The sequence below is a fragment of the Chanodichthys erythropterus genome, chromosome 5, assembly GCF_024489055.1.
Source record: "Chanodichthys erythropterus isolate Z2021 chromosome 5, ASM2448905v1, whole genome shotgun sequence".
NCBI classification, from domain to species: Eukaryota; Metazoa; Chordata; class Actinopteri; order Cypriniformes; family Xenocyprididae; genus Chanodichthys; species Chanodichthys erythropterus.
The window spans coordinates 15,789,497-15,810,059 of NC_090225.1; the positions used below are offsets into that span (position 1 = coordinate 15,789,497).

A 20,563-nucleotide genomic window follows, 5' to 3' on the forward strand; every position below is an offset into this window, starting at 1 on the left:
TTCTTTCTTCTGTGGAATGGGTTCCAATGTTGTTTGGACCCCACTCACTTTTATTATATGGACTAATACATTATATTAATTATAAATAATATATATATATATATATATATATATATATATATATATATATATATATATATATATATATATATATATATATATATATATATATATATATATATATATATATATATATATATATATATAAATAATATATATATATATAAAATAATATTCAGTACAGTCCAAAAGTTTGGAACCACTAAGATTTTTAATGGTTTTAAAAGAAGTTTCATCTGTATGAAATACAGTAAAAACAGTAAAATAATAATTGTGAAATATTATTACAATGTAAAATAACTGTTTTCTATTTGAATATATTTCACAAAGTAATTTATTCCTGTGATGCGAAGCTGAATTTTCAGCATCATTACTCCAGTCTTCAGTGTCACATGATCCTTCAGAAATCATTCTAATATGCTGATCTACTGCTCAAGAAACATTTAATGTGTACAATTGTACAAAATATTTGTGTACAATATTTTTTATTCATTCTATTTGATGAATAGAAAGTTAAAATCTAATCTTTTGTAACATTATAAATGTCTTTACTGCCACTTTTGATTGATTTAATGCATCCTTGCTGAATAAAAGTATTAATTTCTTTAATTTCTTTTCAAAAAAATAAAAATAAAAATTCTTACTGAGCCCAAACTTTTGAACGGTAGTGTATAATGCTACACAAGCTTTGTATTTCAGATAAATGCTGTTCTTTTGAACTTTCTATTCATCAAGGAATCCTGAAAAAAAGAAGTACACAACTGTTTTCAACATTGAAAATAATCATAAATGTTTCTTGAGCAGCAGATCAGCATATTAGAATGATTTCTGAAGGATCATGTGACACTGAAGACTGGAGTAATGATGCTGAAAATTCAGCTTTGCCATCACAGGAATAAATTACTTTGTGAAATATATTCAAATAGAAAACAGTTATTTTACATTGTAATAATATTTCACAATATTACTGTTTTTACTGTATTTTTAATTAAATAAATGTAGCCTTGGTGAGCAGAAGAAACTTCTTTTAAAAACATTAAATCTTAGTGGTTCCAAACTTTTGGACTGTACTGTATATATATATATATATTAATATAAAACAACAACAACAACATTGAGACATACAAAATATCTTCTTTTATGTTCCACAGAAGAAAGTCATACAGGTTTGGAACAACATGAGGATGAGTACATGACAATTTTCACTTTTGGGGGAACTACAATATTCATTTAAGATTTAAAAAGATATAAATAGATAAATCGCAACCTGGCACAAAACAACTGATTTAGGCAATTAAAATGTTCTAAAAGAACTAAAAAAAAAAAAACATTTATAAATGCTGAAAAAATTAATGTAACATGAAAAACTGAACAATATCTGAGTTTGACACCAATTTTCAGAAAATGATGTTCTCTGGAGAGAGCGCAGACTGCCAAAGCTGTAAATCACTGTGTACAGGTGTGTGCAGTAATTCTTGGATATGTGAGGTATGTGACAGTGGACAGGCAGACGGTGACAGCAGAACTGACACAGGATGCTCATCTGAAGAAATACAGCCACGGCTAGATCCCAAAGCCATTACACAGCATGCTGTGAAGCGGTCATTCTTGACTTAGGCCGAAAACACTGGCGGGGAAGTGCTTCACTTCAGGGATTCTGGTGTAGATGGAGATTTCTGAACATTCCTTGTGGCTTCAAGATCACTTTTCAAAGCAAGGATAGATCGTTGTTTTCTTCAGCCATTGGTGCCACTTTGTAAAAGATAGAGCCCTATTCAACAACGTGGAACAAAGTCAAGAACAAAGTCAAGTTCCAAGTTGTATTTGTCACATACACAATGGTACCCAGTGGTACAAAGGAAATGAAATGTTTTGTCTACATCAACACAAGGACTGTGGAACAAGAAATTATATGCAAGCCATTTCTAAATAAAACTTTAAAGATCAGAAGAAAGAATATACTTAGATACACTTATAGATTTAAAAGAAACAGTTTTAAGTATTAAAAGGCTAGAGAAACAGCAGTATAAACAATGTAAAGACAGAGTGTAAACAGATTTAAACATCCAAAGGCACAAAGAATTTGCAAGAACAATAAATTAATTTGAAAGAAAATAAATTCTAACAGTATTATTAAATTACTAGTGTTTTTAAATATTTACACTGCCCTCCAAAAGTTTGGAGACACCCCTGGCAAAGTGTGGTTTTGGACGATATCAGCATAAATCTTTATTTCTTGGTGCAAATCATTAAAGTAACTTTAATGTATTTGCACCAGCAATAATAATTTTCATTTTGATTACATAATAATGGCAATATACACGTCAAAGTCAGACATGCCTCTTTGCCAGCTGTGATGCCTGGTTACTGGTTTAAACTTGGCCCAGGTTTGTAAAAGATTTTGGGTCAGCGCACCTTAATAGCTTTAACAATTGATTGCCAATTAAGTTTAGAATACAATGCACCAATTAGAACCCAGTTTAGATCAGATAGCTGCTAATGGTGGATATTTTGATGAATCAAAACTTTTTCTATGTATAAACATAGAAATTTTATGCAATAAAATATGTTTTCATATTTTGGGTTGTCCCTTATTAGTGCAAAATTATCACAAATTAAAAAGGATTCATGCCAATATTGTCTAAAACCCCACTTTTCTAGGGCGTTTCCAAACTTTTGGAAGGCAGTGTACTTATATATATATATATAATACACACTAATGTTCAAAAAGTTTGGGGTCTGTAAGTTTTTGTTTTTAAAAAGTTTCTTATGCTCAACCAGGTAATTCAGGTTATACTCTGAAATATTATTATGTTTTCAAGAAGAAAATCTGAATAGATAATTGATTCATCTAACTATATAAATATATATAAAATAGATTCATCTATCTTTATATCTATCTAGACAGGCAGACAGTGACTCACAATCTAAACATTCTTTTGAGCCATCTCAAGCAAGGTCAGACATTTTTATATAAAAGAACAGACAGAGTAATGTCACTAATGACGCAAAATTCAAAATTCAAAATTCAAAATTAAAAAAAAAATAAAAAAAATCAAGAGGAAAAACTCTTGCGATTTGTTTGGGCACACTTAATGACAAGCAGAAACTGATCTGTAACAATGCAGCAGTAAATTGCAGCCTCCAGCCAGTTCTTTTACAGAGAATATTATGGCGATTAAAAACAGACTGAAAAATCCATCCCTGGTGGTCCTCTCAATAACATGGAGACATCGTGACTCTTGCCAGCTTTGCTCTTGGAACCTGCCTGCTTCTAATTTTGCTGTAAGAACAGCTCATTTCTGGACAGGCCAAATTCATTCTGTCTTTTTGGTGGGGAGGCACATTCTCCTGTCATCTTGGGAAAACAGGGGCCTCTTTGATGAACTTCTGAGCAAAGACTTTATATATCATTTGCTACTCAACTGTCCAATGTCAGAATAAACAACCAAAGATCACTTGCTATATAATCATATCTAGAAACAAGCTAAAGGATTGTGTTTCTATCGTTCAGTTCACAATAATTTTGTGTGCGACAGCACATAGCTTTACCTAACCTCATCCATCACTGTGCTTAAATACCTAGAACGAATCATGAAGTCACAACTCAATGCACATCAAAATTTATAGATAATAAGAGAAATATATATATATAAAAATAGAAAATACCTGAATCAGTCAATTAATCATTACAAACTGAGATGTTTTTATGAGTCAGACTTTAACATCTCCATTCTCTTTGAACATGACAACAACTGTAATGCAACTAAAAGTTGGTTTGATATTTCTAACCATAACCAATGATCTGGGAACTATGAAACTGCAAAAACTGCCTTACAAACTTGAGTCAAGCTCTCAAAGTAAGGAAGTCGTGCATTTATGATATTAAAGACGTTCACATTCCCGCACTTTTTCTTAATGACCCAAATATTCCTGACATAACTGTGAAAGAACAGAAAGGACATTTTTCAGATCACGACTTCAGAACAGAAAAACAAAATGTTCTGGCTGGAAGGAGGGTGGAAAGATTTCGATTCCACGCCATTTGGCAGACTTTTCTGGTTTAGTGGCATCCTATGAGCTCCACCATCCAAAAGCCCAGCGCAGTAAGGCAGGCTGCAGCTCTGCAGGGAGCTTGAGCAAGCATGCAATGGTAAGAAGCAGAATGTTAGTATCTTGTCTGTCACCTGCTGTGTGTCACCAGGCTCCTGTCATTTCCCCCCATTCATTTTTCACAGTCACTCAACACTTAGACTCTCCATCTTCTCTATATACTCCTCCAATACTGTCATTTTGGGAAGTGAAACAGAACAAGAAAAGACTAGTACTGACACTACCAGATACAAGGATGTGTTCGTCATCTAAAATTTATATAACCTGTTTTTCTCTGCCTTGCTCCAGCTGTTGTCAGTATGTGTTGGTGTTTGTTAGTTCTTCCATTTCAAAATCTCTCACTTTCCATCTTAATTGTCACAGTACCACATGATGCATTTTTTTAACATTTTTGCAATGCTTAAAAAATAATTAAAATCTGTCTATCAGTGACGAATGGTGACTTTAACCGGTTATGCTGAGTGCTACAATAATAAGTAGTGTAGAGAATAATTGAGAGAATAATAGACTGCTACTATAATATGATAAATATATTTTACTTATATTTTACTGTTCAGCGATTACATATTTACTTGAAGAGAATAAAAGAATGACAATATAGAGCTTGAGACTTTATTTTTCCAACCGTTCACGATAAGTGAATAAGGTTTTTTTTTTTTTTTATCATTTGTAAATGCATAGTGATTACAGTCAAAGTGCAATTTCTCACCAACAAAATATCTTTGAGCTGAGCATAACTAGAACAATTTATATTCAATAGAGATTTCCATAACTTAAGATTTTATTCATTTTCCTTTTCCAGGCCTGGAAACTATAATACTAAAATTCCCTGATATTTCCAGCGTTTCCATGACCGTAATAACCCTGCATTAGTCATAAACGCCACAGGTGTCAACCTGAATCACTCACAGATTACTCATCATTTCACAAAATTTCAACTCCATTCAGATTCAAACATGACTGAAAGTGATGATGTCCAAGTGAGTGAGTTGTTTACTATCCACTGGGTTGTTAATAGCGGACCATTTCCAACAGTTTCACCCATTTATGCAGATTGCCTGTTGCCATCTCAGAATGCAAAAATCTCAAGAGAGGCTAGAGAGACACATTTTTATGTTGTTTTATTTTTGTACCGTTGATTATTTTCTCTTCAAACTATTTTAGAGATGTACTGCCTCCCCCTTGCCTCCCTGGAGAAAACATCTTTGCTTCAGACTATGAAACATTAAAATAAGCAAGCAAGTAAAAGACAGTAAGACAGAAGACACCTGGGGAAAGGAGGATGACGACCCTAAAAGATGACTTTCCATGTAATTGCTGTTCTTTCTCCTGGTCACATCTGTCATCGATTTTTATCTGGATGCTTCCTCAGGACCACATTAAGACTCCAGCAGAGCAAATATAAACAGGAGAGTGAATCAGGGGCTGGCGGGGAATGAACAGAAGCTTAAAAGGCCAAAGCGTCTTTTCGTGTAGTCCAGCTAGCCTTTGTGCTACTGCCCGAGATCTTTCACATGACTTAAGGGACTTTTGGATGGATCTGGGAGGTCTGATGTGCTACTTTTTTTCTTACCAGTAGAGATGCAGAACCATTGAAAAGTTATTGGACCATTAAGCATGTAAATAAGAGCCTTGGTTTAGCTGCAGTGATGCTAGGGGAAAAACATAACACTACTTTACTTTCAGATGTTCATAAAATAAAAAAAAAACAAAAAAAAACAAACAAAAAAAAAAACTAGGGATGCACCGATCCACCTTTTTCGCTTCCGATACCGATACCTGGGATTCAGTATCGGCCGATACCGATCCGATATTCAAGTAATAAGAAAAGTGCTTAATTACCTAATAAACTGTATGCCTCACTTAGGGCTGTGACGGTCGGCATGACAACCGTGCCACCGCAGTCGTGGAGTGTCACCGGCGGTAATGTGGCGTGTATATGATATGTAATCTCAAAGGTCACGTTAACCGAGAACTTTCCATCATTGATGGAATTTTTTTTAGCAGTGACAGAAAAAATCTGCAGCCTGTCCGTCATTTTGACAGATTACTGAGGCTGAATTTGCTTGTAACTGCAATTCCCACCCCTGTCCAGTAGGTGGTGAGTGCGCTCCAGTGTGGCAGCAGAGCGCGAGTTCAGAACAAAATGAAAACGATGCATTTGATTACACGCACACACCCAGTTTGTCCACTCTATTATATATTATATTATAATACTTATGCTTACATAATTAAGTTTCTAATCCGTTTTTGTTTAAATAGTTTGTTTTATTTGACTTTAAGTTTATGGTCAACGGATGGCTTTTCTGAGGTAAATATGTGACATTGTTTACAACACTGATTGAACTGACGTGATACAGATTTCAGTAAGCTACTGCAACTTTCAACATATTTTTTGATTTTCATTCATGTTTATTTACTTCTGTAAAGTAGTAAAGAGGAAGAGATGATCGCATTCATTCACAATCCTCAAAAAGTGTTGAGATGAGATTAAAACTGAAAAGTGACGCAGACTTTAACTTTTTTTTTTTTTCATAATATAAATAAATGCATAGCCTAGGCCTATTTGTTTATCCTATAAGTTTGTGAATAAATATGAAAATGTTGACGAAATCAGAAGCTATTAAATGTCTTATAATTAAAATATAAAAATTAAAATGACAAAGCAACATATGATAGATAGGACAGAACAAAAAAAAAATGCTATTAACAATTTTTCATTGCGCAAAAGTATTATAATATGAACGGCTCTCATACAGAGCGCAGCAGCAGCGCTCTGTAGTAAAAAGTTAAAAGCACAAAGTGAAGATATATTGATAATGCGTATTGTATTACCGGTATCTTGATGAAGTATAATAATAGAAACATTGATTCATTTTGGAGAGAGTTTCATTGTGTTGACTGTCGTAACCGAACACGACACGCAGTCTGAATGCTGAATGGAGAATGACTGACAGCCGCAGCAGAGGGAGGCATTTACGTGAACTTTAATTTAATGATTTAAATATTTATCTGTACCTCAAATTAAACTATGGAATGGCTTCAGAACAGTTGGAATATAGTGCACAGAACATTTATGGTGCTTTTTAATGTTTTTGTGCCCTTTGTGGAGCTTAAAAATAACACAGAATAGTACACGCACAGTATCGGATTTGTATCGGTCCCGCCCGGCCGATACCCGATCCGGCAAAAATGGCAATATCGGAGCTGATACCGATCTGAATTTTGGATCGGTGCATCCCTAAAAAAAAAAAAAAAAAAAACATAACACTATTTTTCATTCAGATGTTCATCAAAAAAAAAAAAAAAAAAAAAAAAAAGACACTAGTGTGGTGCTCCATTATAGACAAAAAAAACAAAAAAAAAAAACGGAAGGAAGTGACTAATTTCCTGGACCATGTCCTAAGTTAGGAAGAAAGGAAAAACACAACACTGATAATAGGATTTGCTGAGAGAAATACTAAGCGAGAGCTTTGCCTGTTCTATATCAGAATCCGGTGATGATGCCAAATGAACAGCTTTGTTAGTGCTCCAGTTATGAGACGGACTGGGGGCCCAGTGTTCAGCAAGGTGGCGTGTCATGAATACTGAGCGGACGGCTACAAAGCGCCTTATCCTCCAGGATAGGCCGGTGCTAAAGGACAGACAGGACCAGGCTGTGCTCTCTGTAAGCTTTGTCCTCAAAGAGATCTGTTGCAATTTAGCTGGCAAATGAGTAATGCAGCCAAAAATAAAAGAGGGCACAAAGTGCACGGATTTCGAAGTGCATCTGTTTGCGAATAAGAAAAGAGTTTTGTATTTCACCCTCAGGCCCATAAACACACAGTTTATGTGTATATGTCTCATTCAATCTAAATTGTTCAGAGTTTCATGTCTCAAATGAATTTCTGATGTCTCCCTGGAGTATATAACATTAATCAACAAGCTTACTTACAAGGCACTATCCACACCGTTAAACCCCCGCCAGCTTATGACGCTGTGTAAATTAAGCAATATGGAAATCCATACAGCCCACAGCTTGTAAACTGTATCCCGCATATTATCGGTGGTTTAGTTAAGACATTGATTTTATATGTAGGCACATGATATGGAGCTGATTGTGTAACCACACAAGGAACCGCACGGTTTTAGTACTGAATGAATGAGTGCTTTAATTAAGACCTGAGAAAGCTGCAGTCAATTTAATTCAGAGAGCGGCGAGAATTACAACCACACCACCAGTAAAGCCATTGACTAAATCCACTGACTGATTCCCAAGAAGCTCATGTTGAAGAAAAATAGGATCTGGTTTTAAATCAAAGCCTATTGGATTTTGTTAATAAATCTTTCGTTTAAACACTACAAAGGTCTTTTTTAAGCTCCAGGCACTTCAACTCTAACAACCTGTTATTTATATTTACGGTAGTCTATCAATACAATTCCCAAACAAGTGGTATGTGTACACCAGGGGGTTCTTAAAGGGACAGTTCATCCAAAAATAACATTTCTGGCATTGGCTATTCACCTTCATGCTGTTCCAAACCTGTATTATGATACATGGAACACAAAGCCAGAATTTGTGTTCTAAATTAAACTTATAACTTAAATATCCAACTTCACTAAAGTTAACTAAACGTAGAATTTTTAGTTGTGATAAGTAATCGCAGCATTCATTTTTTTAAGAGATGCACCGATTGATCGACCAGGGATTTGAATCGGCCGATTTTCCTCATGATTGGCACGGATCGGTGATCGGCCGAGCAGTCTCACTTCTTAACGATTCTGAGCCGATCTTTTTTGTTACCAGCGGCACAGGCAATAACGTCAAATGCGCATTCTCGCTCTCTTCTCCGTCACGGTGAAGTGACACACCCGCGCGGGCGACTTCTCTCTCACTCATCTCATTTGCTCTGGTTAAATAGTGCTTACTGCGCATAAATTTTTGTCATTCCCGGGAATCGGAAATCGGAATCAGCCAAGAAAATTGCAATCGGTGCATCTCTAATTTTTTTACAGTGTTAAAAGCTATTTCTTTACTTACAATACAGCTGGTGATTTACACGAAAACAAACAAATGAAAAACAAACATGTCCCTTACATTATATTCTAAATTAGTTCCAATGATAAATTTTGGTTTGTACCTCACATAAATCTAAGTTGATATTCCCTGCTTCTGTCCAGAAAGCTGCTAAGTGCTGCCACAAGATCACTGAGAGGGATCAGTTCAATTCATGAATGAATCATTCAATCCGATTTTGTAAAGGGATTCATTGAAAATATTCAGCTTGAGGAAGTTGCTCACAAAACACATCACTACTTCTTTCACGAATGCAACAAGTAGAACTATGACTTTAAATCTTAAATCTTGGGGTGTTCTTCACAAAAAGCTTTTGTTTTGGGTAAAAGTTTTAAAAAGAGTTTGAAATAAAAATATCAAATTTTATAATTGTAATACATTAAAATATTTAAAACAAATTTTATATATATATATATATATATATATATATATATATATATATATATATATATATATATATATATATATATATATATATATATATATATATATATATATATATATATATATATATATATATATAATATATATATATATAATATATATATATATATATATATATATAAAAATATATACACACACATATATCATATCATATTATATTATATTATATTCTTGAGCATTACTGGAAAAAACGTGGTCTATCACATAACTCCAATCATTTTCAAGCTTCATTTAGTCTTTTTTGCCAACATGGCAGGACGCTGCAGTAAACATAAACCACAAGCCTCAGCTGCATCCTTTATAGTCCATTTAGTGCTAAGTGAGATCTTCATATAACTTCAGATTATAAACATTGATTTACAATATCCATCGCTCCGCAAAGCATTAGCAAGGCAGCTGCTTAATGCCATTTCTCACACACAGACTAAACGTATGTTTTTCATTGATACCAAGGCCATGTGCTAACGAAAGGTCAACCATATTCTGAACGTACTTCTGTGGGTGTGTGTGTACATGCAAATGCTCACACACAGTATGGCTTTGTTAGTAACAGTGAGAAAAGGTCCTTTTTCTGCCATATCCCACATGCCTCATTGCTTCCTCCTACAGTCTGAGCCCCTTCTTTAGTGTGATAGCAAGCGAATGAACAAAAGACAGAGTCTATTTATATCTCTCCCCACCAAGCCCTTCTTGGCGGTTGCCTGCAGTTAATCATTATTCATAATGCGGGGGAAGCGTCACCTTCACTATGTCACGTAACACTAAGTGCTGGAAGGATCTAAGAGTTCTGTGTTCATCACCATTTGTCACATCTGAACGCCTGCATCTATAAATACACGTGGCGTCTATGCATGTGCCACTCACTTTGACCTTTCCACAATGTCCCCAGGCTTGACTCATCTCTGCTGCCTTTGTAACACCACCATGCTATATCGTGTAACACAAATGTCATACAATTACACAGTGCAGAAAATGCAGAACCAGAGGCAGCAAATGGCACACTGTCACAATGCTATCCAGAGCCTAATTCCAAGGTCATGACAAATGTCGTCCTGAACCACTAAATCGGAGGTCGGTAACCTTGGGCACACGCGTCACCATTGGCACGTAAAAAAATGTAATCACTGAAGCAAAAAAATTATTTTGGTTGTTTATTTGGGAAATTAACTGTTAAGTGCATAAGTTTACATCTTTGTGTTGTAATTGCGATGTACAAAACAACATATTTTCAAAATCAACTAGCAAGTGGGTTGCTTGAACAACTAGTTGAATAAAAGGTCTTAACTAAGCCCTATATAACTAGACTAGTTTCGGAACAGATGAAGCACAACAGGATAGGAAAGAATGCAGTTGTTAGTTCTTTTAAAAGTTGTTTTTTATTTGACATGCTGCCTAAAAACACTCATGTCAGATATAAATATTTATACTGCCTTCTTTTCCATCCTGTTGCACATCATCTCCGTTCCGAAACTAGTCTAATTATACAGGGCTTAGTTAAGACATTTTATTCAACTAGTTGTTCAAGCAACGCACTTCAAGACCCTGAACAAAGGGGACTATGTTATAAACACAAATAAAAGAAAAAAATATTTAGATAACCTAGCATGTCAATAAATTGACTAGCTGACCTTTATGACCCTTGGATCTTTCGCATACGTGTGTATAGCATGTTGTGAGTGCAAGACAAGGTAATTTTTTTTTTCCACCTTAAGTGAAACCATGCTGAATGGATATATAGGTCACATAAATAAAGAGCATGATTGAGAACAGTGTGGGAAATGGTGTATCACCTACCCTTTTAGATTATGAGGTCTTGAGATAAGACAAGAGCACTCTGATAAACGAGAGTGCCTGAAGAGAATTGGGAGCCCCTGCTGGGAGGCCAGTGGACTGATCAAACCAAAGATTAGAGCTGTTATGATCTACTCTGCTCTCCAACTCCCTATGAGGCACAAATGAAATATTAGCTGAGACACAGCACATGTGCTCCAGCCACAGACAGGGCAGTCAACAACGGTACAGTCTAGAGTTTCCACCCCTTCACATTTGCAGTAAACAACATTTGGGTGGAAGGAAGAGGAAAGGTGTGATTTCACAATAATCCTGCTAAAGCTCACCGTCAGCATTTGGGTGTAACCTCTAACTGCTCTGGCTTCACGAGAAACACACCGCTTCCTGCGCAATACGGAAATGGATGCCAGTCCACCGCTCTCCAGGAATGCAAAGGTGAGTCTGTTACTCTTTTCTTTTTCAAGGCAACTAATTGGCTGTGACCCTTCATCAACTCAGGAAGGAAATAAACTGTTCTTGGCAGCGCAGTTGTTCGAGAAGTTGGCGCTTTTCGATGTTAACATTCAATTAAACTTCTGTCAAGAAATGGAGGAGCATGTTTAATGATGGGGCTGTTTTCGGCTTCTCACTGCACTGCACATCATCTCCAAAACCTGCAGGTATTTAGCAATCATTAATCAGACAACCTCTCTCTGCTCAAAGTAAATTAAACATTCCCTCTGCAGAAATCCAGAACAATGAGGAGGATTTTACACTCACACATATCTAAATCCTCAATCGCATACAGTGAGGTATTGAGATGTCCTACTTCCATTCTCTACGTTTTGAATATCAGACACAGATGTTGCGCCCATTCACCATGGAGAGTTTAGTGTTCCCTGGTATGTGTCTTGTTAATCTCATGAGCCTTCAGAGCTTTCAAACTTTCCTTTATTTTCAACTGAAATTTCCTTTCGTCCAAACGTTTCCCCCTGCCAAGTTTGATACACGTGTAACATTTGCCATTTTACTCCCCTTTCCATTGAGACTAGATCTTCCGTGAAAGACAAAAAATATATTAACTCTTTATCGAGAAAGGTCAGATGGACACGAGAGACTTTTTTCAAAGAAAAGCAAAGTAGTAAGTCAAGTCAAACATGAGGTCATGGAACGTTTCGTCTTCTAGTCTGATGTCTGGTTCTAGGCACCAGCTTTTCCCCAATTTAAGTTTCCATGCAAAAAATATGAACTGGGAAAGGCCTTTGTGTGCTGAAGAGAGCTAAGTGATTTTCTTCACAGAGGAGTTCCAACTACAGAGTGCACATGTGTTTCCAATAAAAGAGTCCGGTTTGAGTCCAAGGTTGGGCCCCCTCACCACTTTGAAAAAGAGTCTGTGAAGGCACCATAGGCCAGCGACAAATGGAAAAAAAGAACAGAAGTTGAGGGAAAAAAGGTTGCAGAAGCAAAGACATCCTTTTGCTTGCTTTAGTTCACCCAAAAATGAAAATTCTGTCATCATTTACTTACTCTCATGTAAGACTTTCTTCTATGGAACACAACAGAAGATATTTTGAAGAATGTTAGTAACCACAGTTTTGGTGACCACTGACTTCCATTGTATGGAGAATGTTCTTTTGTGTTCCAGAGAATAAAGAAAGTCATTTATTTTTTGGCTGAAACACCAACTAAATTACTCTTGAGATGTTAGAAGTTGCTCTCAAAAATGTTTCAGACAATCAGCCTCATTAAGTCTCTCAATATCTTCTTGCAACAATATGCATTTGCTTAAAAGTGGCAACTGTTCAAAGCTGTAGGCCTACCGAGCTCTAGAGGAGTAATTTAACCTCCCAATGGAGGCAGCACCTAACAACTGCTCTCTCTGTTGGTAAGTGTCAGCCTCTTCCCCTCTCAAACTCTCCGTTGCTCAAGGGGCCACACCAGGGGTGCACATGTAATGGAGCTGAGTCTTGGATCACAGTGCAGAAGAATGCTTGGGGAACATTGTATATACAGTGGAGCAGAGTGTGATTCTCTGCCCTGGCTTTGATGTCTGGGGCTGTAGAGCAGTGCTAGTTCGTTCTCTTTGCAGAGCTGTATAAAGAGAATGGAAGATCGTTACTTTCTGCAGGTGAGAGTCTTCATCTGTGAAAATCCTGTGGGGCAGAGTGGTGCCTGTCAGACTAAGACTATGTGTCTCCTGCACAAATTTACCAATTCAGACACATCAAAAGAATCATCCGGGGAGGCTTAGAGCTGAACCATTAATAGATTTATATTGATGTCCAAGGCTTTATAGAAGGGTGAGGAATGTATGCGGTAACAGAATGAAATACCTTAAAGGGATAGTTCGCACAAAATAAATATTCTGTCATCATTCATTCCCCCTTTTGCTGTTCCAAACCCATATGACTTTCTTCTGTGCAACACAAAAAGAGAAATTCTGAAGAACGTACTTGTTGCTCTTTTCCATGCAATTACAATGAATGGGGAGTAGAGATTTCAAACAGGAAGTAAAAGCATCATAACACAATAATTTCAAGTTTCATTCCTATATTATCATTCTGGTTTTTGAAATTAATTGTTCAGAATGATTTTGAAAACTGAATCAACCAATTTACTGAAAAGTAAAACAACTCAAATTTTGGTACGTTTCTTATACAAAGCCATCAAATGGCTTCAAAAGACTTTGAATATAGTGCACCATTTTTTTTTTTTTTTTTTTTTTTTTTTTGTCATTTTGACGCTTAACAGTTCCAGTGTTCCAACTTTTGTTTTCCACAGAAGAAAGTAAGTCATACATGAAGCCAAGTAATTGATGACACACCTTTTATTAATGAGTCAACTATGAGAGGCTGAACCTTTAAGAAATATGCTTTGGGGAATGTTTTTGCTGCGTGTGTTTTTTTCTGGAGTGCACAACTGAAAGGATGAGAAAGGAGAAAGGATAAGTATGCAAAAAAAAAATGGCGATTGGTTTGATTTCATGGTCTTAGGAAGAGCAGGGGCGAAGAGAGAAAAGGTGATGCAGAGGGAGCAAGATAGCTCTGCCTCTCCAATGACTGGTTGTTCTTGTGTAAATGGTCTACCCATCTTGGTCAGGTATTGGGAGCGGAACATGCTCCCTCCCACGTCTGCCAAGCAGCGCCCGAGGCTGAGAACAGCCTCCGATTGGAGCACCTCATCTACACATGGGCGCTTTGATGTACACGCACAAGGCAGCCCATGTCATTGCGTTTGAAAGCCCTCGTTTTCAGCGACACCAGCACACAGGTTGCATTGCTCCTGGCGTTCCAGGTGCTGCCATGTGTTAATCTCAGAGGCCTGGTTCCGCATCAAGCTTCCCTTCGAACGCGAGCCAGCTTTGAAGAGCTGTCTGATCAAACTGCTGCTTAACAACCCACATATCACTGGGAGCCTTCGTAACTACCGTCGCTTAAAATGGGCACAACTTTAACCGCCCTGACTCTGTTATCTGCAACGGCAGGTGAAGAGCTAGAAGATAGCGCAGACATACTCGCAAGGACGTTTACAGCAAATCCTGTTAAGCAAAATAAATGTTGGAACACAGCAGAAAAAGCAAGACTTAAATGAAGAATCATTTCTTTAAGTCCTTTCGGGCTGCATTCGGGTCATAACAAATGTGCCCAACAACACAAGGAGTCAGACACTAAAGTAATGAAATCACATTTGCTTGCACTGGCAGATTCCCAAATGATTATCCACGGTCTTACCTCATCACACACCGAGGTCTGTATTTCATGGTGATAGATGCACTGCGTGTGAAAGCCTCTGCAGCCTAATGCATCTGTAGATTTGGATGCTGTGCATCATCTGGAGATCATCAGAAAATTCCATGTGTCTGTTTAGATGATATATATCTAAATAACTCCTGTATCTTAGGTCTTAAAAGTGTTGATGTCTGCAGCCACATGCAAAAGTATACAGCGGTACTGGACATGTGCTGGAGGAATCAAACTCAGTCTAGTTGGGCCCTGAGGGCAACAAGGCAATTTAAGCAGATCTCATTCTCTGCTGTGACAGCACCCAACTGGACCATCAGGGATTTCAGATTATTTCTGTTGTTACCCTTAAACAATATCACACAAATAAAATATTCCACCCAGATTTGAAGCATCATGTCTTGGGAATACTTGGAACGAGCTTGAAAAAAAGGGAAAAACAATATTTAGACTTTCTGGAAACGCTCTAACCCAAGAATGGCTGTAAACTAGGCCAGCAAATGTGAAGGGTTGAAAAGATCTTAAGATATCCGTTTCTCTGTTGGGCTATAAATCAGGGAGATGCATCCAACATTAAATCTTGCTGTGTCTGATGTAACAAATATAAACCTGCAAAACTAGAGTAAAAATGGATCAAAAAAAAAGAAAAAAAAAAGAAAAGATAAATACACTGCATGCAGCAAGTTTTCAAAAGTTAAGCTGTGAAATAATTATTGTGTACAAATCTTACCCCTGACATTATTCTCACAGAAATGAGATTGTTTTATAATACCTTGCTTTTGTATGGGTACAAAGGCCAGAAAATGACAAATTACCCATTTCAAACATGTTACATAATTTTCTATTATATCCTTCTGTTTAGTTGAATTTAAGGTCTCTGCAGAACCAAAGTGACCAGTAGCTGTCAGAAATCGTAGCCATATCAGATGTGAGTGTGAATGCATGTTGCTAATATAAAGTGGTTTTTGATTACATAAATTAAATTAAAATAAATAAATAAATAAAATTAGTATTTAATAAATAAATAAATGATAAATAAACAAACACTGAATTTGAAAAAAAAACACCCCAAAAGATTTAAATAAAATAAAAATGTAAACACATCAAAATCTTCCAAGGGAGTAGACTGGAGATAACTTTAAATAGTAATAATAATAATAATAATAATAATAATAATAATAATAATAAGTAATGTTTTGTGTTATTATATCTTATGCATTATTTACAGCCCCCAAAAAATGTTTTTAAGGATTAAAATTGGTTAAGGATTAAAGGGTTAGTTTAACCAAAAATGAAAATTCTGTTATTTATTACTCACCCTCATGCCGTTCCACACCCGTAAGACCTTCGTTAATCTTCGAAACACAAATTAAGATATTTTTGTTGAAATCCAATGGCTCCATGAGGCCTGCATAGGGAGCAATGTCATTTCCTCTCTCAAGATCCATAAAGGTAGTAAAAACACATCTAAATCAGTTCATGTGAGTACAGTGGTTCAATATTAATATAATAAAGCGATGAGAATATTTTTGGTGCGCCAAAAAAACAAAATAACGACTTATTTAGTGATGGCCGATTTCAAAACACTGCTTCAGGAAACGTAATGAATCAGCATATCAAATCATGATTCGGATTCCAAACTGCTGAAATCATGAGACTTTGGTGCTCCGAACAGCAGATTCGATACACTGATTCATAATGCTCCGAAGCTTCCTGATGTAGTGTTTTGAAATCAGCCATCACTATACAAGTGGTTATTTTGGTTTTTTGGCGCACCAAAAATATTCTCATCGCTTTATAATATTAATATTGAACCACCGTACTCAGATCTGATTTAGATGTGTTTTTAGTACATTACTGGATCTTGAGAGAGGAAATGTCATTGCTCCCTATGCAGGCCTCACGGAGCCATCGGATTTCAACAAAAATATCTTAATTTGTGTTCCAAAGATTAACGAAGGTCTTACGGGTGTGGAACGACATGAGGGTGAGAAATAAATGACAGAATTTTCATTTTTAGGTGAACTAACCCTTTAAGAATTCCTTTCAATTAATGAATCAACTGAAGTATTAAAAATGTACAATGAACCATATATATATATATATATATATATATATATATATATATATATATATATATATATATATATATATATATATATATATATATATATATATATATATATATATATATATATATTTGTGGTTTTAAGCACTTTAAGCCAAGGACACATTTAATGATTGTAAGGCAGATTATGAATGTTTGATACTTACAACTGATCATGCCAAAATGCACGGGGTCTGTGCCAGTTGCGTGTTTACAGTCAGTATTTAAAACCATATAGTATTTTCAGTTCAGTCTTAAAATATTTCAGCTAGTTGCTAAGTGTGTCCCCGGCTTTAGACCACAGAGGATGTACAAAACCACCTGTCCACCTGTGTGAACAGTTCATGATGTATTACATTTATGCATTTGGCAGATTTTTTATCCAAAGCAACATTGCATTCAAGCTATACATTTTATCCAATCATGCATTTCTTTGGAATTCATGACCTTGACATTGCTAGCATTGCATGCATTAAATACTGGCTGCCGCTTTGAGCACCAACCTGTGCAACTTTCACAGAGTTCTGAGTGGCACCTCCAGCATGATATTCAACCTTGAATTTCTTGACTATCTCTTCAAACCTAAAGAGAGGAAAAAAAAAAGTTTACATGAGACGAAAAGTGTAAATAAATCTTTATGCATGTACACATGCAATTAAACAAAATGGGGAGATTTTTCATGAAAGACTGAAACAAGGGTGTTTTATTTTTAACACAGGCCTTGTCCAGAGTACAATCATAAGATCACCCAGTAGAGATGCATCGAGAACAGGAAACCTCAGACACTGTAAACAGGAAATGGAGGACTTGAAGCCTTGTGCCGCAGGGCAGTGAGCCTTCTGAGAAAGTGTGAGTGTACTGTACTTCTGCACGCATCCCTCAGCGTGTACAGACATGCGCACACACACGCAAACAAAAGACCCAAATAAAGTCAACAAACGACATGCTCCATGTCTGGACATTATTACAGAGAAAAGCATCCACCCCAAACCTGTGTGTGCAACAGATTTTAACAGCATGCAAATAGACTGAGTCACTGAAGGACGTGACCTCCCGTGGCTTCTGCAGTCCAAACACAAGCAAGAGAAAACACACACAAAGCTCCTCTCCATACAGCACTGATGTCTGAGACTGATATCTGCTAACATATAAACTTCACATGCATACATATATACATACAACAACTCACATGTGCATGTAAAGATGAAGGGTATGAAGAATAGGCATCCTGGATACAAGAACCAGTTAACAAACAATGCTACACTGATATTAAACAATATTTTCATGTAACATATCCAGGGGCAGCAGTTTCTAAGAGAAGTGGTCTCTTCTGTGCTACTATTACACATTGTTATTGTTGCAGATTAGCAAAAATTGCTGACACATTTCAAGTAAATGTCAATTGCAATAGCTAATACCCTGCCACATACATTAATATACATGGTTTTAAAAGGAAAAATAAGAATAAAAAGTATAGTAAAAGAGGAACTACTGTGAAGCAATGATAACTAAAAAATAGATAAATCACATTAACAATAATAAAAAAATTACCAATGCGACTAGCCAAAGATGATAAATGTTTGTACCAAATTTAAAAGTGGTTTTGTACATGCTAATAATAACCAGCTTAGCACTTCCTGAAGAGAACGTGAGTGATTCTTGTCTGCAGTGTCACAATGGTTTTGGTTTTGTTGCCAAAGCATTGCTATGCAGTTGCTAGGGTGTTCTGGGTGAATGCTTTGTGGCATAAGTATAAAAAACAAAACAAAACAAAAAAATAGTTCCTGATATTCTAGTTTCTGATATTTGCAACAGTAGATTTGGATTGAGTCACTCATTTAAAGGGTTAGTTCACCAAAAAAATGAAAAAAGTCAATTATATACAGTTACTCACAAATAAAGATATTTTAAATGAAATCTGAGAGATTTCTGTCCCTCTATTGACAGTCTACGCAACTACCAATTTGACGCTTCCAAAAGTTCATAAAGAGATTATAAAACTAATCCATATAAAAATAAATATATAGTCTATAGTCTAATACTGAAGCACAATATTTGAAGCATCATTAATTTCCACGGAACTCTTGTACAATAAGCCCTAATGCTTCAAATAACTTACTTTCTCAAAGTCACGTTGAAACCGAATTATCGACGGATCTTTTCTTCTGTATTGTGACGCACATCAGTGTAACAGATGATCAAAAACAAAAATTGGGGGTGGGGGCTTGGTCCATTTCATCAATTTTTGATTGAATTTTGACATGTGGCCATTGCACTAAAAAAAAAGAATGCCAGCTTGTAGTCAATTGTGAAGGGGTGGATTTTAAGCTGACTAAATGAGTAGTCCAGCCAGAAAGAAGTCTGTCGTTTCTGCCTGAGTTATGACTTAAAACTTTATGAGGTCAAACATTTATAAAATGAAAAATACATGGATGGATCAACACCATGTATTTGCAAAACAGATTTTACTTACAGTTGGCCATCTATAATCAGCAATCAGTATACTGTAACAAAAATAAATGAAGTAATTTTATCTGACTGGATTCACTGCCATTAACAAGGTCAACTTGTTGTTTTTACACATACCAGACAAGAAACCCATAGAAGGTAACATTAACTAGGTGTGGCTCTCAATAACACAATTTATGTTCCCATGAACTCAGAGCAAGGCGATGACGACACTGATGTACCGAACCCACAGAGACATGGGTGTACAAAAGTAGCACTGCACAGTGCCTCATGAAAAGCTTATCATGTTCCATTAGAAGAGAGTGGCCTTTGGGCACTGAATGGGCCACCCCTGGCTCCCAGCAATTCCTCTGGGAGGTGGGTCAGCTCTCCCACGGATCTGTCACTCCTCTTGTGACACTGTCAGAGGGGAAAAGCCCATCAAGCAACACTTCATATTCAGCCAAGGAGCTGGAAGAAGCGGCGGGGGGCCGGCTTCAGCGAGGAGGGATCTCACATAACTACACATTTAAGTACTTCCTTTAGCAACAGGAGCTCTGCACACTTGGCAACAAAAGGCTCAGGCTGGAGATGGCTGGCATGTTGAGGCTCTTCAAGATGCTGCCCGACAACAAATGCACCGGTTTCTCACTCCAGCTCGTCTTCAGCCTTTTGAAGCTTTTGTAAACAGTGGAGTGACACCTCCTGAGAGCATAATCACGTGCATCTTCCTTGTGTGTGCCTGTGAGAGATGCCTCTTAAAGGGATCACTCATCTAAAAATTAAAATTGTCCTCTAATCATCTTCATGCCATTCCGTTTTTTT

The 20,563-nt window shown here is 36.4% G+C and overlaps 1 protein-coding gene across 3 annotated transcripts in view; it reads right to left on the bottom strand.

Annotated features, from left to right (window-relative positions):
• Positions 1 to 20,563, bottom strand: part of adka (adenosine kinase a) — a 158,434-nt gene that overhangs the window by 109,485 nt on the left and 28,386 nt on the right. For 2 of the 3 annotated variants that reach the window (XM_067386262.1, XM_067386261.1), the window contains exon 4: positions 17,794 to 17,872. In XM_067386262.1, the coding sequence (XP_067242363.1) occupies positions 17,794 to 17,872 (79 nt within the window). Of the gene's footprint in view, positions 1 to 17,793; positions 17,873 to 18,038; positions 18,488 to 20,563 lie in introns of those variants that run through there. The other variant, XM_067386263.1, reaches the window with a different exon arrangement.